This window comes from Protopterus annectens, chromosome 2.part1, assembly GCF_019279795.1.
Source record: "Protopterus annectens isolate FY-2018-M chromosome 2.part1, PAN1.0, whole genome shotgun sequence".
NCBI lineage: Eukaryota > Metazoa > Chordata > Ceratodontiformes > Protopteridae > Protopterus > Protopterus annectens.
This window is the reverse complement of record NC_056729.1, coordinates 438,955,195-438,981,942: the sequence shown is the minus strand read 5'-3', so window position 1 is coordinate 438,981,942 and position 26,748 is coordinate 438,955,195. Positions and strand designations below refer to the sequence as shown.

Genomic DNA, 26,748 nt, shown 5'->3' with positions numbered 1-26,748 from the left:
TCCTTTATATGTATTGCTATCATGGTACAGTGGTTAACTACTGTGACTGTGATGTACAGGGTCCTGAGTTCTAGCCTTGCAGAGGCTGTTTATTTTGTTACTGGCCAGTACATGAGCCGTTGGGTACAGAGTGATTAAGGCACTTTAAAGCAGTTGTGAGCGGGTGTGCATGGGTATTCACGGAGCTAAGCAAAGCTAAACTCCGGTTACAGTTTCTTACACTCAGTTAGCTTCTACTTTGCTTAATCTGTGTAGGCAATGCATACCCCCATGCAAACACACTTAAACATGCTTACTGGTGCTTATATATGCTTACTACTGCTTATTTATGCTTAAACCTGCTTGCTAGTTGCTTTTTCATTAAGACACTGACACGTCACTCCAGTTCACTTTTAATTGTTATTATGCAGGTTATACAGCAGATATATGTCAAAATATGTTCATATACAGATTACCAGTGGAAAATGGTATGTGCTGCAGTGGGATTTGAAATGGGAATGTCTGTTCATTAGGCGGATGCTCTAACCACTACACTATTGCTGTGCTGCTTCATTTGCATATATACCCATATACCCATGGATCCTAGTTCCCCAAACACCCACCCCAACACTTCACTGACACAGCATTCATCCATTCTCCAGTTGGATACACAGTGTATTCACACCACTACACATTGGCCACTCCCTACTCCTGTAGACCCATCCCATGGGTTGACTCACTCCACATATCCTCAGACATTCCAACCTTTTAGTCCACAAACATTGGTGAAATGAGTGACCAGTAGGACACTATTCACAATTTTTGGGTTGTCCCACCTGGGACACACATGTCTTTATTTCAAGATTAGACTCTATACTACATTACATCATTACTCCCGTTAACAAGACACTACAATAAATTAATAATTATGACTATGTGGAAATGCACACGTTACACATGAGAGCTAATAATGTACGAGTTCGGCGAAATTATATTACATATAGGACTGGTTTAGTGATTGGCGTTGCTGTAGCAGGCAGATCACAGGAATGATTCCACTATTTCATAGTGAGAAAGTCCTCACATTTTATTTTTTGAGAACAGCACTGACTTTGACCAAAGTGCACACTTCTTCATTTTTGCAGATTCAGCCCTTCCCTCTTATGCACAACCTATTATTTTATCTACTGTCAAGGTTTGTAGGGGCACTTTCATGTTATTTATGTCTGCAAAAGGAATGAATGTGTTACAGGGAATGTACTTCTACATATAGAAGTGTGCATGTGTGTATGCATATATACTTATAACGAACTCGCTGACCTCCACAAGGTGGTCCAATTAGAACCAGGTCATCCAACCCTGACACGCCTGGATCCATAATTTCATACCCATGGTTCCTCCACCCCACCCAAGTTCGACATACATGCAGACCATCCATTCTCCATTTGCTATCACAGCCATTACACACCTCCACAAATTGCCCTCTCCCCAGCGTTAGAGACCCTACACATATGTTGTCCCAACCCATGTATCATCAGGCTCTCCCACCATTTGGTCCTTGAACATACCTGCCCTTGCTTGTGTAATGGTTGGACGTCCACACCACCTAGCAATTTTTGGGTAGTCCCACCAGGGACTACCCTGTGATTGTTTGTAAAGTAGACTTAGCAGGTCGACAATGTTACTCCCACTGGTAGTATCCTACCTGTGGTGTGAATAGCAGTGATTTGCTCACTCCTGCCCAGCTTGATATGACATAAGCTGATGACACTAAATAATATTGGAGTTGCTGCTGATTTCCTTCTCATTCTTTTTGTATGCTTTATTGTCACAACGTTCATTCTTCATATATATATATATATATATATATATATATATATATATATGTATATTATATATCTGTACCTACGCATGCACATACATCTACATAATTATATACATTTCCTATGCTGCTGCATGACTGTGCTGGACGATATGTTTGTGTTAACATCAGATTTATGTATATCTGCCATGGCTTAGTGGTAAATTCCATTGGCTGTGGTGTGCAGGGTCCTGGGTTTGACCTTTGCAGAGGTCATTTATTTTGTTGCTGGCCAGAACAAAGGCCATTGGATACAGAGTGATTAAAGCACTTTTAAGCAGTTGTGAGCGTGTGTGTGTGTGTTTGCGCGATGGTAGGCTGTGCTATCTTCCAATTACAGTTTCTTAAATTCAGTTAGCTTCTACTGAGCACTGCTTACACGCGCGCAAACGCATGTAGACATGCTTACTGGTACTTATATATGTTTACTACTGCTTATTTGTGTTTACACCTGCTTACTAGTGCCTTATTCATTATGACATTACCACTTTGATTAAATGACATTAGTTAAACATTTCATGCAGTACTCCAGTTCACATTTATATGTTATTATGTAGGTTATATAGCAAAAAAATGTATACATATGTTCATATACACATTCCACATGGAAAATGATATGTGCGAGAGTGGGACTCGAACTGTGCATGCCTGTTCATTAGGCCGATGCTCTAACCACTACACTATTGATGTTAACGCTGATTCTGTGTGTTTTTTCCTACTTGGATGATTTTGATGTGTAAGCTATGCTAAGCAGATGGCAGTGATGCACAAACACACTGCGGTTTGCTTACACTTTCAATAATGAAGCAATACAAATGTAAAATAGGGACACAGGGAATCTAATTGTGATAGTTCTAGGGATGGAGCTCAACATTCCACTACGTGCTTGTGTGTTTACTACTTTGATTTTATTTCAGTGTTCGTGGACACTCTTGTATACTTAGCATACATTTCAGTATCCACAGACACTGAATTAATTGCTTACTATTACAGGCGGGCTCTAATAGTTAGCATTGTAGGTTGTGCAACTGTGGGGGCATGTTTAAGCCTCCGTAGAGCACTTAAACATGCCCACTGCACTCACACACATTTCCTGTGCACGTTGAGGGTGCAGCAGCGTGCCCTCATGAATATTCATATGGTGCTGCTGCACCATCTGTAAGGAGGGTGTTCGGCGCAAGGCTAAAACCGTCCTTGCGCCGAGCTTCATGAATCCCAGGGATAGTTAGGAGTAAAAGGACATGAATGTTTACACCCTGGCTAAAAAGTCAAGGAGGATGGAGGAAGGAGGCAGCAACTGCAGCAGTGATTATTTGGACATCTACTTTTATGGTAAGTTTACTTGCTTAACTCTGCTATGTTCATCATATTGATCACTGCTGCAGTAGCCTAAACTATATGGGTAGACAACCATGGCTTACAAATTTTGGGAGGTTGAGGGAGAAGAGTCCAGGTGTCCATGGTGAGTGGTCCTAGCAATGCCAGATGGCAGTATGTCAGTCAGTCAAAGATGAGTTCAGCGAACATAAAAAAACTGAAGCAAATTTGCTGAAACAGCCTTTGCTGAAAGTGCAGATTGCCTATTTCTCCACTGCTGTGCAGCCTTTGAGTTGGTATATATAATTCTAAGGGGTCTGGGGGTGCAGGGGAGCTTGCCCCTCTGCAATGAAATTGTTTCAGTGTTTGCTGAAGGTAGTTTTAGTGAACTGATTTTGGTTTGTTTACGTTCACCGAAACCACCTTCAATGTGTCGATAAGAGCCGAAGCCTGATCTAGACCTAGGGAAGGAATCAAACTTATAGTGCTTCGTAAAAGTAGGTATAGAGGGCCAAGTTGTGTCTTCTAGAATATGTCTAGAATCCAACCCTTTGCAAAAAGACACAGATGAAACCAAGGCCCTCTGTTTATAAATCTCTAATGTACCAATGCATCCAAGAGTATACATACAGATAGTTGCTGGAGCCATGTCAGACTCAAAGCCTGTCACAAGTGGTGTCCCACAGGGCTCAGCCCTGGGTCCACTCTTGTTCGGCATCTACTTTTCTGAAGTACAAGCAAACACAGGAGGGTTATGGCTGACAAAGTTTGCAGATGACTGCAAACTGGGCGCCATAGTCGAAAACACATCTGACACAGATATCCTCCAGAAGGGCCTCACAGAAATGGATAACTGGTGCCAGAGCCATGGCCTGAAGTTAAACGCCAAAAAATGCATAGTCATACCGTTTGGGAAAAACAAGGCTACCCCTAGCTACCATATAGGTGGCAATCCACTGAGCACAGAAAAAGTCATCAGAGATCTGGGGACCCAGGTTGACAGTAGCCTTTCGTTTGACACTCATGTTGCTAAAGTAGTTAGGAAAACCTTCTATATCACCCACCTGATCATGAAGGGATTCACATCTAGATCAAGGGAGGTCATCGTCCCCCTGTACTCATCACTTATTAGACCTATGATTGAGTACAATGCCCCATTCGAATGTATCTGACCAGACACCTGCTGCAGCTTGAAAGGCCCCAAAAGTTCCTCACCAAAAGGATAAAGGGTCTCAAAAATATGTCTTATGCTGCCAGACTGAAAGAACTCCAGCTCTATTCAGTCTCATACCGCTTGCTCAGAGGTGACCTGTGCCTGACATATAAGGCCATGTCAAACCCAGATTTGATGAATATGCTTCACCTCAAAAATCTAGATCCCTCAGAACCACAAGGGCGGAGACTTAAACTTTGACACGGTTATAAATAGAACGTGCTGGAGGGACAGATTCATCACCCAGAGACTCCCTATGCTGTGGAACAAAATCCCGGTACATGTGAGGCAGAGCACCTCTCTGGTCTTGTTCAAGAGGAATCTTGACCAATGGATGGGAGATTGCAGATATACCCCAGGGATTACTTCAGCGTCACTGCTTGACAGAGGCACAGCAAAATGATAGGCATAGTTTTTATTCAAACTAAAGGGGTGGCGAAAGCCACATAACTATGGGCTAGGCTTATAAATGCCCTTGGGCAGATAGCCTAGTATGAACCTATGAACCTATGAACCTAAGATAAAGAAAGAGATACGACAGAGAGGAATGTATACACATTCTATCTTCAACTTATTGCAAGGTGTGTCTGCTCCATTTGACTGGAAGAATGCAACACAGCTTTTCTGAGGAGTTAAATGCATGTCACAAACAATTGCTTTCTAGTATTCACAAATGCAATGTGTGTACATATACAAGCTCTCTATGCACTACGTTTAGTATACCACTGTTCAGAACCTCAGTTCATAGATATAGATCATAGTCTTTTATGGCAATCAAAAAGCACACATATTCTTTATGAATAGCTGAAAGGAATGCATGATATATTCTGATGTACTAAGTGAGCCTCGGCCTGGTTCATCCCTTATCTTGTCTGTAGCCAAATAATACATCACTGCAGGGAAAAGCTAGGTAAGTAAGGCCTACTTTGTACACACTACCAAACAAATTTTTCCAATTGTGTTGTACTTAACCTTTATACCTGGCAGTGATTAATAAGGATTTCACTGTCTTCAGACATTACAGTGGATTCAAAGCCATTACTTCAATATAGTAATGGGGGGGGGGGTATGGTGTTATTTGAACTCCCACTGGTCAAAACGCAGCAGCCATACCATGTATGTGTGTGTGTGTGTGTGAGTGTGTGTGTGTGTGTGTGTGTGTGTGTGTGTGTGTGTGTGTGTGTGTGTGTGTGTGTGCTTGACAAGTATGTGTGTGGTAGGTAACAGGTTTGTCTGCACCATAGGGATATATTTTATATATTTTGCTATTACTGATTTTCCTATCATGCAATGAAGACAGTATTATTCTTTTTTAACTGCATTACTGAGCAGCATAATCAGCAGGAATGCGGAAATGCTGCAGCCAGAAATGGTAGATTATCTGTCTGCTTACAGCTGCAGTCCAGAACTTACTCCACTGGGATCAGCCTGTCAACTGTGTACTAACACAGGGAGGGATAATTTGTATGGGTGATGGATGGCTCACTATATATACCAATACAAGATCTTGCCCGACTGATCCAAAGGGAAAAATGAATAAATTAAATTAATATCTAGCTATACCAATAAAAGGGCTTGTGTACACAAAGACTCAACAATGTGGTGGGGGCATAACACTGGAGACTGTGAAACATTATCACATACAAGTAGCTGAGAGGTACTGGAAACATGAACCACAAAAGATTACTGAAAATGAAGACATAATGATCATGTCAGACAATCCTGTACCAACAATTATAAAAGCAGAATCACGAAAACCAGATACTGTAGTTGAAGACAAAAGGAGAGTAGTATTAATTATTGAAATTGCTACACATAGTGACTATAGTGTGGAACATTATAAAAGACATACATTTATAAAACATCAACAGATGCAAACAGAAACTAGAGTAGTATGGAATAAGAACATCTAAAAAGTCCCAGTGATAGTAGGAAGAAATCAACTAATAAAAACAAATTTCCAACCGTACTTATTTGCTGCTAATACAGGTAGAAGGAGGCAAGTCTAGGTACATTATGGGTGCTGAGAAGAGAACTCTTGGCAAATATCAAAGACTGAAGCAAAACTGATTTTGTAAATTTGAATTATTCCTTGACATAGGAACAGAGACCATTCCTGTCACACATTATTAAAAATCTAAACATTTGGAGAAATTAACCAGGCAGCCACACCCAAACAACATATGAAAGCACTAAAAATTATACTTGTTGCTATTACGTCATCCGGTGTTTTATTACAAAATTAATTATAAAAATGCATCACAACTTAGCACTGCATTTTCTGAAAAGTAGTGCTACATATATCAATGTATTTCATATCATGATGACTTACAGTATAATATTAGGATATTACACCCCAGAATGAATAAAAGCAAGGACAGGTTACAGTTAAAAATGTTAGATAAATATTAAAAACTCTGAAGCATGGCAGATGTGGGCACCAGTGAGTAACAGGGACTACACAGACAGACACTCATTTTTAGTTACCTGTTTGAGGTGTTCACTTAAGGCTATTCGTATGCTGTCATTTCTCCTGTTCAGCATTTCACATGTCATCAGGGTGTAGAATATTCCAGTGCACACAAGCGGCATGCAGAAGTAAAAGCCAAATAACCACCAATCTTTTGCATCTATGTAGTACTAAAAATGAAAATCAGTATTAGAAAAATTATCTAGAAAATATGTCTGTCATAATGAACATGAAAAAAGAATTGGAATATAGGAAGAATGTATATGAGAAATATAACTCCACAGAAGTATACTTTGTGACATCTGCAATTCTCAGTTTCTCTGTAGCATAAGAAATGTGTTTTTTCTCATGGGAATATTACCATGAAACTTGTTAGGATTCTTAAATACATGAAGAAGCAGGCATATCTTTGACTGTATTCTCACAAGGAACTATATACATTTTACTCTGTTTTACCGATAATTATCAACAAGGCTTTATCTGGCAATAGCATTTATTTATATACTCATTTATTCATTAACAGCTACAACATAAGGTAAAAAAGAAACTTAATTTAATAAAGTATAAATAAGACATGCAAAGAAGTTTGTTATAAATGATATATGCAACAAAGTTTACAATATGTGTGTTTATAAGGTACAAAACAGATGTTCACAGAGACAAAGGAACAGTTTGTCAAGCAAACTCACACCGCTTGTGGCACTGTCAGTGCCCTAGAGGTGTACGCAGACCTTAAATGTTGATCAGTGTTTTGACAGAGTGTAGCCAGATGGTGTAGCATGCAAGTAAGGGGGGGAGGGTTATAATGGGTGGCAGCTCTAAGGGCTGGCTCATTTGGCACTGTTTTTAAGCCAAAATCCTATCCACACACCAACCTGTAAAAAAAGTGTGGACAAAGGGTTGGAACTTGAGAGATAAGGGGTTGTGGTAAGTAGATATAATTGGACTAGAGGGAAAGGTAGTTGAAAATAGGAACTCAACAGCCTAGGTGCCATTGGGCTGTCAGTCGTAACTGGACAAGGAGAAGTAGATACTAGGATGTGGAACCTGTCAATAAGTGTTCTGGGCATGGGGTCAGCCAACCAGTAGTATAATTATGTATCTGGATAAGGGTTAGTAGTCTGGTAGCTAGTGAGGCAATGATCAGGGGAAAAGACATGAAAAAGGAAGATAGAACTTAAAGGAAACGCTTATTCAAAGTGTCACAGAAATGGGACAAGAAATAAAGGTAGTTGTTTCATGGGCTGGCTGTAAGGGCAGATGTGAGGATCCATCTGAAAATGTTTTTTATGTGAGTACAGATGTTTTCTGTTCAGTTAAAGGGTAATATAGAAATGTTCTAGATGCTTTCTAAAGGGTTATAACACAAATAATTACAACTCATTTTTTATCACAAAAGATTGAGAGAATGATTCTCCTAAACTAAGAGTATAGTACATGAAGACATTGTTTTTGCATGGAAGGGGGTCAGGACCCCTGCACCCACTCATATGGGGATTCTGTCCCCTCCATGCCCTCCCTAACTGTATGATAATACAATACTGGGGAAATAAGCAATTTCCTGATGCAGATATTCACATTGGTCTTAGACAAGCATCAAAACTGCACTGCTTGTATTACAATGAAATGAACTTACACTGCTTGTTAAACTGTAAATTCCCTAGGGGTGTATGCAGACCTTACACGTTGATCAGTGTTTTGACAGAGTGCCGCCAGATGGTGCAGCATGCATAGAGAGTCAAGTATCCAAACGTCAATTATTCAAAATGTCAATTATCCAAATGCAGCCTTCCAAAGTTTTCAGGTAGGAAAAATCATAAAGTCTGAATATGTAAACATTATATGTATTTGCTTGCATGTGTTTTTTGAGTTTGTAGCCCGCTCATGTGTGAAAAACTTTCTTTAATATGCACTGGAATTGCTGAACTGTTGAAAAGTATATTCCCTGCTTGCAGAAAAAAACAAGATTTTAAAAGTTTTTTATCTGGTACAATTATATGTTTGATTATCCAAACAGTTTGATTATCTGAACTACCCTAGGTCCCAATTAGTTCAGATAATTGACTCTTTACTGTATAAGCAACAGTCACTTTGAGCAAATGCCATCATGGGTCATCTGCAACCCATTCAAATAATCATCAGTCTATGTTCTACATCTTAGTGAATGCAATAAGTAAATGGCCTTCTGGGAAGGATTAATATTTATTTACGCTGTTAAAGGATGGAATTTGTAAATAAATTGTATACTGTCCAGTGGCATTTTGTGCAGTTGGTGACAATGAGCAGGGTATGTGTTAGTCAGAAATGTACATTGTGGAGCAGCACAATGGTCAGCACTGTGTATTATGCAATATATGTAAACAACTACATAAATAGATGTAAATGAAGGAATGCAGCCAAATAATGTAGTCATCAGATGAAGTTGTTCAAAACAGTGTTGTAACTCGTAGCTGTAGCAATAGCACCTTGTACATAGGTTCATACATGTGTATTAGACTAATGAACACAGAAGCCATTTTAAGTCTAGTCATGCATCCATCCCAGACTTATTTGACAAGTTTAGGAACATTAAGATTAGTCTACACAGAATATGTAGACTAAGGTTTGGGTGGTAAGGCAATTACAGGCTGCCTCTGTCCATTCGGGACATAGATTCCAGACCAGGGATGAATTTCTGATTCCACATCCACTGGTCCAAGTAATTGGGTTAGGGGAGAACTCTGCATCACAAGGATGGGAAGCCTTTTTCAGAGAAGAGGTAGTCTCTGAGACACATACCTGTCCCTCCAGCATATCCTATTGATGTCACCAGCAAGGTTTAAGTCCCTAGATTGGGTAATTCTGATGATATTTGTTTTGCAGACATGTAGAAGGAACACCAGAGTGGGTCCCAATGATACCTTATAAACAGTCTGTAGGAAATATATGTTGCTTTGCCTCTGTAAAGATACACAGCACATAGGAAAGATCAAGTGTTACATGGAAGAAAGATCAAGTGTTACACGGAGGAAAGAACAAGTGTTACATGTAGGAAAATGTTAGGAGTGGCAACATTCTGTAGTCAGCTGCACTTTTTCACTTTAGTTGTAGCACATGCTTTGTGGCAAGCTATACCGTACCTGCCACAGTCTGACTGACCAGGAAATAAGTGACAATTTCTCTATGGATCATGAAATAATATGGAGCCTAGCTGACATCTATCACACACATGTTGAATGTAGGATATACATGGTGTCCCCATGCCTATGATGATAAAGGTGAATGTAGGTAGCAAGTACTATAATAATTACTGGAACCTTTAACTAACTAGGAACATGTTAAACATATCACAGGCTTCCTCCTTACAAATACTTGCCAAGTTTGTTGACATTATGGTTCTACATGTGGAAGAACATATTTAGTTCTCCAGGATAGCAGAAGACACAGCCACAACTATATATTGTCTTTAGAGCACTGCACAGCTTCCCGAAGCACTGGGTGTCATAGACTGCACACTGAGATACAAAGGTCCCACTGTGTCATACTAACCCCCCCAACTAACATATGTTTGTTAAAAGCAGGGGCTGCCCTTCACTGAACTGTCAGGTAGTATGCAAAGCAAAGGTATTTTATCTCTTTTTTAATTTCTCCAAATATTTTGGGTTTCTAATACAGTGACCAAAATGGACCCCATATCTAAGTCAGAGTACTATTAGAGTTTATGAAATAAATACTGATTCAATCTTTGATATTAACCAAGAATGCTCTTTTCAGTATCAGTAATGTACCCAGAACTGCTTCCTTCTGCAGTTCATACATTGTTACATGTATTGGTAGCAAATTTAAGTACAATTGTAAATTCCTCTTGTGTTAGCTCCACTGCTCCTACTTCTATTGGAATTGTGTGTTTGTATCCCACATTATTGTAGTTTCTTCTTGGAATTGCTGGCATTTTATGACATTGTGTCTCTCAGTACACAAGACACTATTATTACTGTGTGTAGCAATTTCAATGATTGATGCTAATTCTGTTTTTTTAGACTACTGTGTCTGGTTTTCTTGCATCTATTTTCTCATTTGTCAATATTATCATAGAAGGTTACTAAGCTAATGGCCCTAGGGCCCTTACAAGCCTAGCCAAGTACAACCCTGTCCCAAGAATACCAGGGTATTAAGTGGAACAACCCAAAGAAGTGCAGTAAAACATGCAAACTCTAAAGAGGCATTGGCTGAAGGTCAGGATTGAGCATTGAACCTTGTGCATGGGAGGCAAACACCTTAGCCATTGTGCTAACTTGTCTGTCATAAGTAAGCTTATAGATAAGCATTAGGTTAACTGCTCTTCTGGGCCATTTTTAAGCCTAGACAATGAATCCATGTGAGAATCAATTGCTGCACCTTGTGTCTGTAAGGCAACTATCTTGATCATTAAGGCAGACCTCCCACATGGATGACTCTATCTGATCTGAACTTCATTATTTTTAATAATGCTTTGTGGTTCATGTTTCCCAGACTTCTCAGATACTTCTGTATTACAGTATTTCCACAACTCCCAATACAACTGTCTTGTCACATTATTCTGCCTTTCAGTATGCAGGCCCTCACCCATGGGTGTATCACAACTAAGAACAAGATGTGCAACTGTTTCAAGCTCTGTTTTATAGATCCTGTATTCATCTATCTCTCCCAATTTATAGACTTTATAAACCAGCATGTACATAGCCCACTGTCTTGGACCACCATTACTAGCCTTTCACCTTTTGGTTTAAATTCATCTTGCTTTAACCATTGCTATATCAAATCTTGGTCAAAATGTGGTTGTTCTAGGAATATTCTATGTCTGCCACTATATTTGTGGGCTTTCTAATTTTCTTTCCTTATGTTCTGGTCCTTTTCTTTATATTCTTTTTTCTTTTGTTTTTTTTTTTTTTTTGGCACATTCATTGGCTGTCTGATTCATGTCTACGTCTGGTAGATTTCCATTTCCACTCCTTTCTGAAATGGTTCTGCTAAACTAAACAACAATGCAATCTTAGACGTTTTCTCTTCATGCATTAAAATTTTCACTGTGTTTGGATCTGACGAGCTCAGCATATATACACACACATATATATATATATATATATATATATATATATATATATATATATATATATATATAGATATATATATTCAGTCCCCAAATTACAGACATATACATTTAGGTAATATTGAGGAGACTCATAACTTCGTTACACCAGGGTATATATAATCTTGTTATGCACTGCTTTTTAATCTTGGTAAGCATTGCTTTGATCTCCAGAGTATGTGCATGTGTCTGCTCCTGTGGCAGCCTGGCACTCCTTATGATTTTTAAATTTGACGTACATCTGACCTGTACCAACATTTCTGGTGAGATGACCTTCCTCAGGGCATTTTGACTGTAAGTTCAGAATCATTGCATAAAATGCAAGTTTTGTAATGTATATTGTCTGCATGTTGCCACTAACATGCCCACCCCTCCAAACAAATATTTGTGCATTTATTATTTTATTTGCATTTGTTGACCGGGATAGTCCACTGGGTCGAGATGGCCTGTTTTCAGTGGAGGCCCAAGGAGAAAAGCTCCACAAGAGCACACATTAAATTACAATATATTTACATATATTTAAGGTTACATTACACTACTTAATGTACAATATTAAGTTCAATGCATTAGGTTAAACCAGATTGATAGAGAAAAAGCTCAATTAGATATTCATGTAAGAGACAAAGAAGGAGGGTAGGAAAACAGCCGGTTAAGGAAGTAATTTAGGTAGGAACATGAGAGGGACATTCCCATTTGGAGGATAGATGTATTAAGAGCTGGCTTTTGAAATAATTATGATTAGGTATGTTGTGTAGGTGAGAGGGGAGAGAGTTCCAAAGTTTGGCTATTGTGCAGGATAGTAGTAGCTGGTCTAGGGGATGAGACAGTTTGTGTACTTGAAGCAGGTTTTGGTTCTCTGATCTTAGGGAGTGGGAGGGGCGTAGGGTGTCAATGCTGTGGCTAGGGATGGACAGTCAGAAGGTTTGAAGATGAGCTTGTGAGTAGTGGTGAGTTGCAAATATCTAAGGTAGTTGGGGAGTTCTAGCCATTTGAGGTTGAGTAGTGAGTGGCAGTGATGAGATGAACTTTTGGAGTTGGTAGCGAATTTACTAATTTTGTGGTAGCAGGCTTCTAGTTTGGAGATCAGGCCTAGTTGGAGACTGGTAAATAGTGGAGCTCCGTACATGAGAGATGGGAGGAGGAAGGTAGTTGCACGTGTTTGTCAGGTGGAGGGGCTGAGACAGCAATTGTGTCTGTATAGGAGACCAATCTTCTGATGAGTTTTTTTGATAGCAGAGTACATGTGGGAGTCAAACTTTAGGTTTTCGTCAATAATGATTCCTAGCAGTTTGGTTGAGGGGGCTATTTCTAGTGGAGTTTTATTGTGGCTTGTAATGCAGAACAGATTTCTGTCTAAAGTGGAATTTCTAGTAGGGGTAAAGATCATTAGTTTTGTTTTGGAGGCATTTAGGGTAAGGTGATTGGCTTTCATCCAAGATTTGGTTTTATAAAAGGCAAGCTGGGTTTTTATTAGTAGTTCAGAGGGGAAGGAGGCAGAGTAGATGATGGTGGAGTATTTGTCATTTGTTGTAGGTGATGGTGGATACCCTGGTGCCCTAGTTAATGATTTCTGTTCAACATTTTGAAACTGTCACTGAAATGGCATGCAGCATCACCTATGGTATGATACAGTATGTCATAGAATGTATGTTCCATGTCCCCCAGGCACATGTCTGTTGGCTTGACACATCCAGTGGAGCACTGCAATACTCCTTAGATACATCACACTGATGGTAGTTGTGCATGCCATGTTGCAAAACATGATCCTGTAGAATCAAGTCAGTCAGCCCTGTGACATGGCAATGTTAGCCCCTGTCCCAGACACTACAGCAGTTGCAACAGGAGAGGACAGGGAGGTGGAGGATGACAAATGTGCAGGAAAAGCCTATCTGTAAGTTGCAATGGGCACAGTATGTAGCAGTGTTGTTGAAGCAGCAATATCTTGTCAACAAGTATGGACCACGACAACTGTACAGTGAACATTGCATGCATTGCTGCCATTAGGTTATTCTGCTCTGTGCAAACAGTTCATCAGACATCACCTCAAAATAAAATTGCATCACAGGTTGGAAGGTACTGTTGGTCACATTCATCATCATTTACATATAGGATAGGGGAAACAATACCTCTAGACTGTCAGCTCAAACTGGTTGGGGCACAAAAAGTACACAGGAAGTGGGGGAACATATCACAGATGGAGAAGATGGAGCCATGACATTATGTGTGTAAAACCACCAGGGCGACAGGGCTTGCAATCTCCTGTGACAGGGATGAGATACCATTTTTTGACCTGGGCCTGGATGGCAGTCTTAGTTGGTAAGGGGTGATAAGGCTAGTGACATCCTATGACAGGGATGGGCTGCACTACATGACTTGGAGATAAACGCTAATCTTCACTGCTGCACATGATGAGGGAAGACAGGGCTTCTGACATCTCATGCCAGTGATATTCTGTGTGCACCCTGCAAAGGTCCCCACATACATTCATTATGGGTTTGTTTCCTATTCTGGCCATGTAGTACACTATCATTGTTTACAACCAAGATGGCAGTTGCAATCCTACACAGAATATTCCTGATTACAGTGATGTGTATCACTAAAGCCCTCACTACACCTCCATCTTCCAATAATGGTTCTCCATGTTCACACAGACCTCAGGATGGTGCAGGGTAGCATCTTCAAGAATGCCATGCCACATGACTGTCAGCTCTAATGCTGACTGTGTTGAAACAGACTATGCTTGGATGACATTTCTGCATATCTGTTGACTTATCCCCAGTGCTGCCTGTATCTTACTGGACCAGTGCGGACTCTGGCATAATCATGTACTCCCGTGTCTTTGGCCTATGGTAGGTATGTCCACATCAGAAGCAGTACACACTTGTGGGTCTGTTCTGACATGGGGAACCATATGGCATGAATGAGGGTGTCATCCACAGAAGGTCTGTCACTCTCGTGAGATACTGTGTGGTCACTCTGTGTTACAATTTCCTCAATATTTATGACCATATCTACATTCTCTTTTGATGGTGTCTCACCACCCATGAATGACACAGACAGTGGGATTTTTTCCCTGGACTGTGAATCATGGCCATCTCTGTTGGCAGGCCTAATCATTAGATACCCCTGTTGTGCTAACACCAGCTCTTTGTCCATTTTCCCACATTCCCATATCATGTACATCACTACTTACTCCTATGAATGTAGAACATGCAAAATATCAAGATGAACCCCAAGACATATGCTACCAGAGTGCCATCACTGCATAAAGGGCAAAGGTGTTCATGCAGCAGAGTAGGCTGCACCCAAACTTACTCTCAGTGGCATGAGTACATTGGTACTGGCCTGAGCTGTTTAATAGGAGAAATGAACAGTGTGCCAGCTAGATTACCCTGCACGATATATGCTAAGAATAGTACAGGTAAACGTTTCCTAAGTAGTACTAACCTGGTCAGTCATCCTCAAAAATACACTGGGACTGAGGAATCCTGGCATGAATATCCAAACCATTTTTAGGAGTAATGCATTGTACATCACCTTTAAACAGGGACAGCAGGAATTCTTCTGTGTCTGTGACTTCTGTGGACATTGGAGAGCCACTTTCCTATGGTAGATCTCTATCTCAATTTGCCATGACTTTTGGTTGACCCAACCAACCATGTTTGTGAGGTCTTCCCTTTGTACCACACATGATACTGAAGTCTTGCAGCAAGAACTGACACATTTGATTCCAAATTTATTGGCCAGCACCTCCTCTTCCCAAATGTACAGCCATAGGAAATACAGAAATACATATTTCTGTGGCTGCAAAGGATATGAGTACAGATGCTGTGAATGTTTGTGTTTCTCACAGAATGTAGACTACATTTGCTCTAATAATTCTTGATAAAGGCTAGCTTTCGACATAGTCTAGCAGAACAGGATATGCTTCAAATGAACGACATGTAAAATATCCATATGAGACAGACCTGGATCTGGATGTCAGAGCCAGCTGAAAGGAAGGGAAGTAGAAGTACAGACCAGGTCACTGGCTGACCAGAACACTGCTACAGGTATATTTGCCCAAGAAGGTAGAAATGTCTAAATGTCTATAAAACCCAACCAATGGAGACACCATCTGTAGAATTTAGGCACCGAATATTACAAATCTGACAAAAATAAGGCTACACAAAGGTAGTCACAATGTACTTGATAATACCCTATCCAGCTGAAATGGCTACAGTCAGACACATTAGATGCAGAAAGCATTTTTAACCCATGTTAGTAGTCTATATGGACTTGTATGTGTATTAGGCACCTGCTTCCAGATAAGCTGTAAGGATATCTTTTATAGCAGTTGCCTTGCATTTCAGCTACAGCTTGTAAGAGTACTTAGCACTGTCAATGGCTCAACAGGTAGCACTCCCATCTTTGGTGCTGGAAGATTAGAAGACTGTGGGTTCTACTGCCACATCAGGTACTTGGATTAATTTCCCAATACTGACACTACAGTGCAACATAAGAGCGAGGAAGCTGCACTACTGAGTGTACATTCATTCGAATGATTTACACAAAGGTCCCATCTGCTCGCATTGATAGCAGCTCATGTGGATGTAAGAGATCTCATGGCAATTATTGAAAAAAGAGTAGGGGAAGCTACCCAGTGCCCTGGCAAAATTTTCCCTAGTCAGTATGAATATCACCTTGGGTCTGCACTAAAGAGAGGACACTGGCCTAGTGGGGCTAACCTAGTCAGCAAAGTGTAAATAAATAGCAGCTTGGCTATACAATTCACTGCTGGACAAAGTGAGCTTCTGTATATATGTCACATATAACCAAGTACAATTGTATAGTACATGTTCAGAATATCCCATTCAGAAGCACGCTACACCATTGCTGGACTGTAAAATATACCTATCAGATATTACTCTTGTCTGATCAGCTCTCTGAAATCTGATGGCAAGTGTCATAAAGAAAAATACACTTTACCAGCCAAATCCCAATCTCTACCTATCACACAAGATAAATTTCCAGTTTAATAATCTGATAAATTAAATGATTTGTTCCACTCAATAGACCAAAACAGTAGAGTGCTTCCAAATGACATGTTTCTTCCATTTTTTTATATCATGTAGCCAGTTATGTACATACAGAATGTTTATCACAGTTCTTCACACCACAGTAAACATATGCAGTCTGTTCAAGAGACGAGTAAAATGGTAACACTTGTAGTGCATAAGCAAGACATTCTGATGTGGCCACACACTGTACAACTATGCAGTATAGAAGAGTGCAAGTTGCCACTTAAAATTTAAGCACAAATGTTTTAATACTTGCATGTGTCTGCCATTTCACTTTGCTCATGAGTTTACTTCAGTTTTCTTATGGAAACCAGATGGCTGATCAACTGAGAAGAGGGTTCCACATGGCATGATAAAGAAATGAAGAATTTCTTTATTACCTGCACAAGGACAATAAATACAGGTTGCAGGGTGCACAGAACATGAGTGAGAAGGTGACAAGGGCTACTTGGACTCCACATAATATGGGGCAATGTAGGAAACAGTATCACAACCTCAAGTGATGTTACCCTGACTTCTTCCATCACTGGGAAGAAAATTATCCAACAAGATCACACACAGATGTCTGGCAAGTATCTATTTAAACACAATTATTCATGCTGATTGCACACCTCTCAGTCAAGCAGCTAAACTTTCTTGCACAACTTGAGTGGAGTGAACACGGTATGTAGCTAGGTGTTATCAGTGAATGTCACTGATGCAGTCTGCAATGCATTGCTATTGGATAAACATTTTGTCAGTATATCTGTATGTTTTACATTAGTGAAGCTATATCTAGTATAAAGACAGAGTACTATAGCTATATAAGTATTATACCTTTTGTAGTTAAATAAGCACATGTAGTTGATGGCCATGGCATGTTTAAAATATGGTGTTATTACTGCAAATATATTACAGGCATTGCATAGGAATTGTCAGTAGCATTACATGTGCATAGCACAGTTATGAATATTAGCAGTCCTACCTTGCTCAGACTGCTTCATCCCATACCTGTAACACTGTGCTGATGTACACCTTTATGTTAAACACATAAACAATATGAGATAAACCATGTAGAGTGCTGCAGGAGGCAGCAAAGACTTATAGCATAGTAGCCTGAATACTGTTATGTCTCAGTTTTGCCTCCCTATCCCATTGTACTTCCCCATATGCAGACTATTAGCATCAGTCATCTGAGCCCATGGTACTGTGGACTGCCACAATAGATCCAGTGATGGTGAACTAGTGAAGAAGGACAGGAAGGGGTCTCTCTGCTGACCAGCCATAGCCCATAACATGCAGGGAACCCCACTGAGAAGGAGAAGGAAGACGTGGTGGATATGGTGACACCTGTAGAGGCCAAGCTGCAGCTCAAACAGCTGATCAATTCAGTAGTGGAGCAAGACACAATCAACAAACTCAAAGAGATTGGGAAATTCCTGGAGCAGACTTTTGATTTGCTCATCCAGTAGGCCTCTGCCAGCAGGCCATCGGGGGGTAACCAGGATCATGACACTAGTCATCCCTTGACCATCAGCTTAGTGATGATTGTTGGTAGATTGCTCTCAGGCCTAGACTGGCAAATCCCTTTATGGTAGCATGCCACATTATCCACTGACAGTTATTACTACCTTCCTACTGTGTCTCACCACACTCCTTATGCACAGTATAACATTCCTTGTCACCATCTGTCAATCTTCTGCATGCATGTTTCCATCACCTGTCACTTCAGCCTTGTGAAATCTTAACTACTGCTATTTGTCTGCAGTTTTAATTTTTGTCTGTTCCCCTCCATTAACCTTCTCTACATACCCTGCTTACTCTTCACTTGCCTCCTATACCTCTCCTTCTTTCTGTGTTTATAAGAAATTGGAGAATCTACTCTCCCCAAATTGTCCTACCTTCCTGTTCTCCCACAGTGAAATCTGTTCTAAGTGTTCTCTCAGCTTGGCGATGACACCCCCTTTCATACTGGCTTACACCACCATTCCACTTCACTTTGGTGCTGTTGAGGGATGATGCAGTGTTTGATAATATATTTTTAGGTGGTCCCTTTAGTCAGTGTGCTGCAAAGTGTGCTATTAGGTGTGCTGCTTTTTGGCTTTTGTTCCTAAACATTTGAGGAATCTCTTCTCTACTGAGTACCACAAGGTCTAGGCTGCAGGCATGCTATGTAGTGCAAGAGAGTCCACGTTTAAATTTCAAAACTCCAAAACCTCGAACTTCTAAATCCTGAAGCTCAGAAAGTACACATAGCTCAGACAACTTTCTGGATGAAGTGATGGCCAGAAGAAAAGCTGCCTTCCAGTAGAGAAATTTTAACTCTGCCAAAGATGCTGGTTTGAAGGGGGGCAGAGTGAGCTTTTCTAACACAAAGTTAAGGTCCCAAGCTGGGGTAGGTGCTCTTCTGGGTGGCCTCAAGTTGCTAGCCCCTCTTAGGAATTGTTTGATCAGAGGGTGTGAGAAAAGGGGTTGCTCAGTGGGGAAATGAGCAGAGATAGCAGAGGCATGAATTTTAATATAGGAAAAAGACAGACCACTGTGTAGCAGGTCAGCTAGGTAATCCAGGATGAGAGGTAGGGAGGGCTGTGCCGTATCGGCTCCCTTAGCCTGAATCCAGGTGCAGAACCTTTTCCATTTGTCAGCATAAGACATTCTAGTGCTAGGGCGTCTGGCCTCATGTATAACATCTAATACCTGTTTACTGAGGCTGGCAGATTGATCAGTGGTTAGGGAATAAGCCAAGCTGACAAATTGAGGGTCTAAAACTGGGGATGCATGAACTCTCATTCCCTATGGGTCGGGAGGGTTGGGGTCTGAGTGAGATGTCAAGGTGGCAGTGGGGACAGGCTGTGCAGCAGTGGGTACCAGTGTTGGCGAGGCCAGTCTGGAGCAATAAGAATTGTCCTTGGTTTTTCCTCCCTTATTTTGAGCAGTACCCTGGTAATGAGAGGTAGTGTAGGAATGGCATAGACCAATAGATTGACCCAGAGGAAGGACACGGCATCCACTTTCCAAGCCATGCCATGATGCTCCCTGCTGCAGAACTTGCTGAGCTGATGGTTGGTGTGGGAGGCAAAGAGGTCACCCTTCGGGGTGCCCCATTTCTGAGTTACTAGGGTGAAGGTTCTTTTGTCTAGCTGCCACTGGTGTGGGTCCAGAAGATTTCTGCTTAAGTGATCTGCCATAGAGTTTAGAGAACCTGGCAGGAATTGTGCTAACAGGTGTAGTTGCATGGCCGAGGCTGTGTGCTAAAGGGTCATGACCTGCCTGCACAGAGGGTAGGAGTGAATCCCTCCCTGCTTGTTGATATACCACATCACAGTGGTGTTGTCTGTTTTGATCAGGAGAGCCCCTGGGGAGAGAAGGGGCCTGAAAGCTGTCAATGCATGCTGGACTGCTAATATCTCTTTCTGGTTGATGTGCAGATGGATTTTCTGTGGGCTCCATTGGCTCTGTATGCACCTGCCATCCAGGTGTGCACCCCAGGCATAGTCTGATGCATCTGTGGTGAGGGTCTGGGTGGTGGTGGTGGTGGTGAGAAAGGTAGTCCCTTGTTGTGGGAGCATGCTTCTGCCCACCAAAGAAAATCTTTCCTGAGGCAAGTATCATAGGTATAAGAGTTTCCAGGTCTTAAGAGTGTTGACACCAAAGGCTTTTTAGGTACCATTGAGGTTTCCTCATATGCAGTCTGGCATATGGAATGAGTAGAATGCAAGATGCCATGAGCTCCAGAGCCTGAAGGATTTTCCTTGCAGATAACTGGGGTCTGGTGGCTAGTTGAGAGAAATTGGCTGTCAGGTAAATTTGCTTTTCTAGTGTAAGGAATGCCATCTGGGATGCTGTGTTTAGGCTTACTCCCAGGAATATAATCCTTTGGGTGGGTACTAGTTTGGATTTCTTTTCATTGATAGTGTACCCTAGGGAGGTCAGTAGGGTCTTTACAAAGGCCAAGTGCTTGAGCAGTTTCTCCTGACTGTCTGCCTGAATTAGGCAGTCATTTAAATATGGGTCAATTTGGATATTCCTTTGTCTGCAAAAGGCAATGGCTGGAGCAAGACATTTTGTGAAAACTCTGGGAGCAGTAGATAAGCCAACGGGAAGTGCAGAGAACTCAAAGTGCAGAGATCCTGCCCTGAAACGTAGGTATTTCCTTCAATGATTTCCTGACAGGAATGTGGAGGTAGGCCTCTTTTAGGTCTAGGTTAGCTACCAAGCATCCTTGGAGAGTATGGGTAGCAGTTGCTGGAGGGTGAGCATTTTGAATTTTGGTATCACCAGAAAGGTGTTTAGAAAGGATAGAGCGAGAATGGGGCAACAGGTGCCCTCTTTTCTGGGTACCAGAAAAAGTTTGGAATAGAAACCTTGGCCTTTCTGTTTTGCAGGAATGTGCTCTATTGCCCTCATAGAGAGCAGGGAAAGGACTTGCTTTTGCACCTCTGCCCACTGGTTTGGAGGTAGATTGGGAACCCTTTTGGGGTTGGAAGAGTGTGGAAAGAAAATTTGTATCCCTGGGACACTATTTTGAGGACCCAGTGGTCGCTAGTAATGGTGGCCCAGGTGCTTGCATGAAAGGAGCGTTTTCCTCCTAGGGGTAAGTGAAGGTGGGCAAAGGGAGGGGGTGGTGGAGGAGAGTCATTGTGAGTTCTTACCATTAGGGGGTGGCTTAGAACTCCCTGTTTTTGAAGTGGAGGAATTCTACTGTTTTGATCTTTGCATTCCCTGTGGCTGCTGTCTGGGGGGGGGTCTGCTTCCATGGGTCTGGGCTGAACTGACCTGGTGGAAGCAGGAAAGGACCAGTGCTTGGAAGGGCAATGCCTAGTGAACCTGGGTGGCTGGACCTGTAAGAAATCCTTAACTGTCTGCATATATTTAGCTTTTTCTTTCATCTTTTTCAAGACCTCCTCTGCCTTAGTGCCAAATAAGTTCTCTTTGTGCAAGGGTGCATCCAACAATTTAGATTTAGCATGGTCTGGCAAGGGCTGTTCCTGAAGCCATGCATGTCTTCTAAGGACAGAACCGGTGACTGCTGCCATACAAGAAGCTTCTAGGGTGTCAAAACCACAGTGTAAGGTGTGCTTAGTTACTTGATTTGCAGAATGCATTAACTCTTGTAACTCTTTAGATTCTGCACAAGCAGGAAAGGAAGACACTTTGTGTTTGAGGAGTTCCATGGTATGTTGCTGAAATTTTAGCATATGGAACTGGCAATTTAGTGCTCTGATAGCAAGAGTAGCTGAGGTGTATATTTTTTTACCCCATCTGTCTAGTGCTCAGGAATCCCTATCTGAGGGGGTGGGATTCTTAGCAGAAGTTGCTTTAATTCATTTAGGCCTTTGAGAAATTACCTCAGGGTCAGCAGTAGGATTTTTGAAAAGAAATTTGTGTGAGTAAGGGACTCTGTAATACCTGTCAGGTTTTCTGGGTGCAGGAGGTAGGGTGTCAGGAGTCAAACTGGATTCCAGGAAAACATCGTCCACAACATCCAGTTCTGGGGGAATGGCCATGGGTCTGTGCTGTGGAAGATCTAAGAATTCCCTGAGTCTCTTTTTAGACTGAGGGTAGTCCTGACATTATTGGAAATTCCCCCTTAAGGTATGAAGGGTTTCTTCAAAGGAAAAGTCCTCAGGTGGAGAGGCTGAGGGAATGGAATCCTCTGCATCAGAATCCTCATAAACAGAAAGGGGTTGCATATCTTCATATTCTGATGCATCAGATTCATTAGACTTATGTTCAGACAAAACTACTGGGGACAGATCTCTTTTTCTTTTGGAAGGGGTAGTTTGGCTTCTCCTGATAAGCATGATAAGGTCTTCCACCATTTTAAGCATTTGAGACTGAGGCAAGAAAGCAGGTGCCTGAGAGTGGGTCATTGGTTTCATGGGTGTGGTTCGTACCCTGGGCCTTAGAAACGTGGTAGTTTTTGAAAGAACGGTAGATGTGAAAGAAGTTTGTTTGTGTCGAGAATTGGTAGTGCGAAGTACTTCCTTGGAAGCCAGTGCCTGCTCAGCGGCTCAGGACCTATCGAAGGGAGAGACAACCACAGGATCCTTAGTCGAAGAAGAGTTTTGCAGCATTCTGGACTCCAAAAGGGTCTCAGAAGCGGCCTGCAAATCCACAGAAGCGGGCATCAGGGGCTATGAAAGCGCCTCACCGAGGACCGGAGAACTGATGACTAGCTTAAGGGAAGCGTCGTTGGTAGGCTTGGACCCGTGCGGTTTGTCTCTGTCTTTATCCTTACATTTTTTCAGAAGATCTGCTGTCAGATGGCTTATTGAAACCATATTGGAATTTGAGGACTGTAAGCAAAAATATCTAGCTGCAATAAAGGCCCTATGATGTATAGTTCTGCCATTGAACAAAGCACAAAAGTGACAGTGAGGGACGTCGTGGTCTGGGCCTAAGCAAGTGACGCAGTAAGAATGAAAGTCTCGGTGTGATATTTTCTTTCCACAGGCAAGACAATTGTTAACTTTTTCTGATAACAGTTAGTGCAAGAAAAAAGGATCCCCAACGGGGTACTTAGCTTTAGAAGATTTCAGCTTCAGTTCAGAAGACGAAACTCGGGTAGCGGCCGACCGGCACTCGTGTGAACTGCTTCTGTCTCTGCGGCACGAAAGACTGATGTAATGGAGTCGGCTGCCTTACTTTATACTACTGACAACCTGATGTCAGTCCTAAAGCGACAGCAACCGACACAGAAATACTAAGCCTCTGGTATTCGGGCCGGCCGAGGGCTACCCTGACAGGGATAACCCAAATGTGATGACTGCAACAGTGAAACACGAAGAACATGTTCAAAGTTTTTGAATCTTGAAACTTATCTATGGAAATCGCCATACAGTGTGGAATGGGAACTTTACCATTCTCTTCACTGTAGTAAGATCTTGGAGTTGGTATGTTTAAGTAGCAGGGGGTACAGGGGGTGCTTGTCCCCCCTTCCCCAAAAATCATGATTTATGAAGTTTTATTGTTTTAGGTGTTTTTTTTTTTTTTTATTTCGAGATTCCAAAACTTCGAACTTCTGAATCCCGAAGTTCAGGTTTTTGAGTTTCAAAATTTAAAAGTAGACCCAGTGTAAGAACATATGATTTTTATTTGCAAGCAGTTCATGCTTCTATGTTATACTAAGTAATGCTAGACCATTACTTCTCAGTGTGATAGGACAGCAACAGCTCTGCTCAGTATAATATATAAAAAACTTCAGGATGGTAATATCAACAGGTGTCGAGGAACCAGATTAATATAGTCTACAGAAGAATAGATTACTAATTAGAGGACCTTAGGATTGATGGAAGAATAGATCTTTATACTTACAATTTCTTAAAGAAAGACAACCCCATCATTCCTACAACTTTCAGTATTCCCAAGGTTCTTAAAAGTACCTTGTGTGATAGCAATATCAGGTTTCTGACAGATGACATTATCGATTTTTTCTAGTATACTTATTGAGGAAGGCAAGGAGTTATTCCATGAGGGGCTTTTAAAGTTGCAGTTTTTAAACACTGACAATATCAAACTAGTTGAGGACTGCATGCTGATGGTGCTAGAAAACAATTTTATATATTTTGAGGGCAAAATCTTTAAACAAGTTTCTGGCAGAGTGATGGGTTCAGCATATGCCTCTATGTTCACCAATGTTGCTTTATATGCATGAGAACTTTTAATGTACTTCAGTGTGAATTTAAATTTTTGTAAAATATACCTACTCTACATTGATGATATTTTACTTTATGGCCGAGTCCAGAAGAATGTATAAAGAGTTTTACTGAGTATCTCAATTCTACAACAGGATTTCTAAGACTTACTTATTCATTTAACAATTCTCAAATTAATTACTTAGACACTGCAATTTTCAAAGTAGATCAAGGATGCACGTCTAGTATTTATAGAAAACCTACATAAAGTAGGACCTATTTGCACTATTCAGGTTCACATCCATATCACCAGAAGGTCAGCTTGGTTAGGGGGCAAGCCATCAGGTTGGCTAGAATGGTTTCAGACTTGGACACATTTTTTGAAGGAAATCAGCAAATTAAAAAACATGTTTTATGACTGGGGTTACCCACGACATATGGTTGTGAAGGTGGTAAGTGAAGCTGTGTAAAGTAGAGAAGTGAAGTTTAAACCTGTTTTGGGCACAGGCCCAAGTAAACAGGGTGATGACAACATCTCACCTCTGGAAGAGTTATGGTATTGGAATTTAATAATGAATGAATGAATTTTATGACATTAAATCCATTATTAAGAAAAACTGGAACATTCTCAGATCGAACCCATAAACACAGTGGTAGGTAGTCAACCCAAAATAGTTAGCAAAGTTTCAAAGAATTAGATGGTGGAATGAATAAAGAGAATATTACCTACGGGGGACAGGGAAATGTGGAAACTGTAAACAGTGCAAATATATTGTTCAGGCTGAACAACTATTCATAAATGACAACAGTATCAGATTTATTACAGGAAACCGCTCAACTACAGGGATAGTTTACTTGGCCAAATGTAATACATGCCTATCATTTTAATAGGAAAGACAGAGAGGGCATTAAGGAAAAGAATTTATGAGCACAACTACAACATTAAAACCAAAAGCAAGGTTAGTGCTCTGTATAAACACTCTTGTGTATGCTCCAGCTTTGAAGGTTTTACTTTTGGCATTCTTGACAAGATTACCATTAATCTTAGGGTGGTTACTGGAAGAACCAACTTGTATTTAAAGAGATTCTTTGTCAACTTAATGCCAGTACACTACCCAGGTTGAACAAAACTATTTCAATCAAACCTATTTTGAAATTAAGGGCTAAAAAGTTGTGAAGCATCAGTTTATTTACTTGTTGTTGGGTCTTTTGGCTTTTCCCGGTTAGGGGTCGCCACAGCAGTCCGCTAATGATTGACAGTTGATTTTTACGTGCTGAGTTACCATCCCTGACACACAACCTTCAATGAAGGTACGCCCATGCATGCATGTCTCCACGCAGAAGATGCTCTAGCTGAGAATCGAACCAGACAGTGTCTTACTATGAGGCGACAATGCTACTGCAGCACCACCACCACCATTTTTTTTATCCAAGAAGTTTTAACTACTTTTATTATTCACAAGGCATAGTTTGTTTTAATTGCATCATGATGTTTTTAAATGTTGTGGTGAATTTTTATTTATTTATTCACTATATGTATTGTGGTTCACTTAAGTAACTATATCATTTAGTTTTTAATATTGAAAGCTCCACTATGAGTTTAACAGACACAGTTAATTTAATTAACTTTAATTGACAGGAAATTGAATAACAGGTCAAGTATTTTAGTATATATATGACTGAAAGTACTTGATGATTTTATTCTGATGAAGTTACAGGCAGAGACGAAAACACTTAATATGAATAAAGTCTAATACACACATTTTCTTTATATTCATTCATTTATTTACAAGCACCAGCTTCCTTCACTGATACACTCCACCTTTGGTTATTATCTGCTCATTATATCAGAACTGAGCAAAGATGGCTGCTTGTCAGTGCACTCAGCCTTGGTGTTACATGTATAATGCAGAATGAATCTTCATGAATTTTAGCTGGGCAGATATCTTACCAGGAAGGGATGCCAGATCGTCTACTGAGACTATACAAAAACAGACTATTTACAGCATATGTATACAGATCAGATATTAAGAATCTGTATGGTTGTATTTCTGTGGATAATAGATGTATTCTATCTCACAGGAGAAAATCTGATAAAATACTGTCTTCTGGTTGTCTACTCACA

General features: G+C 40.8%; 1 protein-coding gene across 2 annotated transcripts in view; it reads right to left on the bottom strand.

The window, feature by feature from the left end:
* Nucleotides 1-26,748, bottom strand: part of EDNRA (endothelin receptor type A) — a 1,533,935-nt gene that overhangs the window by 1,160,080 nt on the left and 347,107 nt on the right. For both annotated transcript variants that reach the window (XM_044062245.1, XM_044062244.1), the window contains one exon: nt 6,858-7,010. In XM_044062245.1, the coding sequence (XP_043918180.1) occupies nt 6,858-7,010 (153 nt within the window). The remainder of the gene's footprint in view (nt 1-6,857; nt 7,011-26,748) is intronic.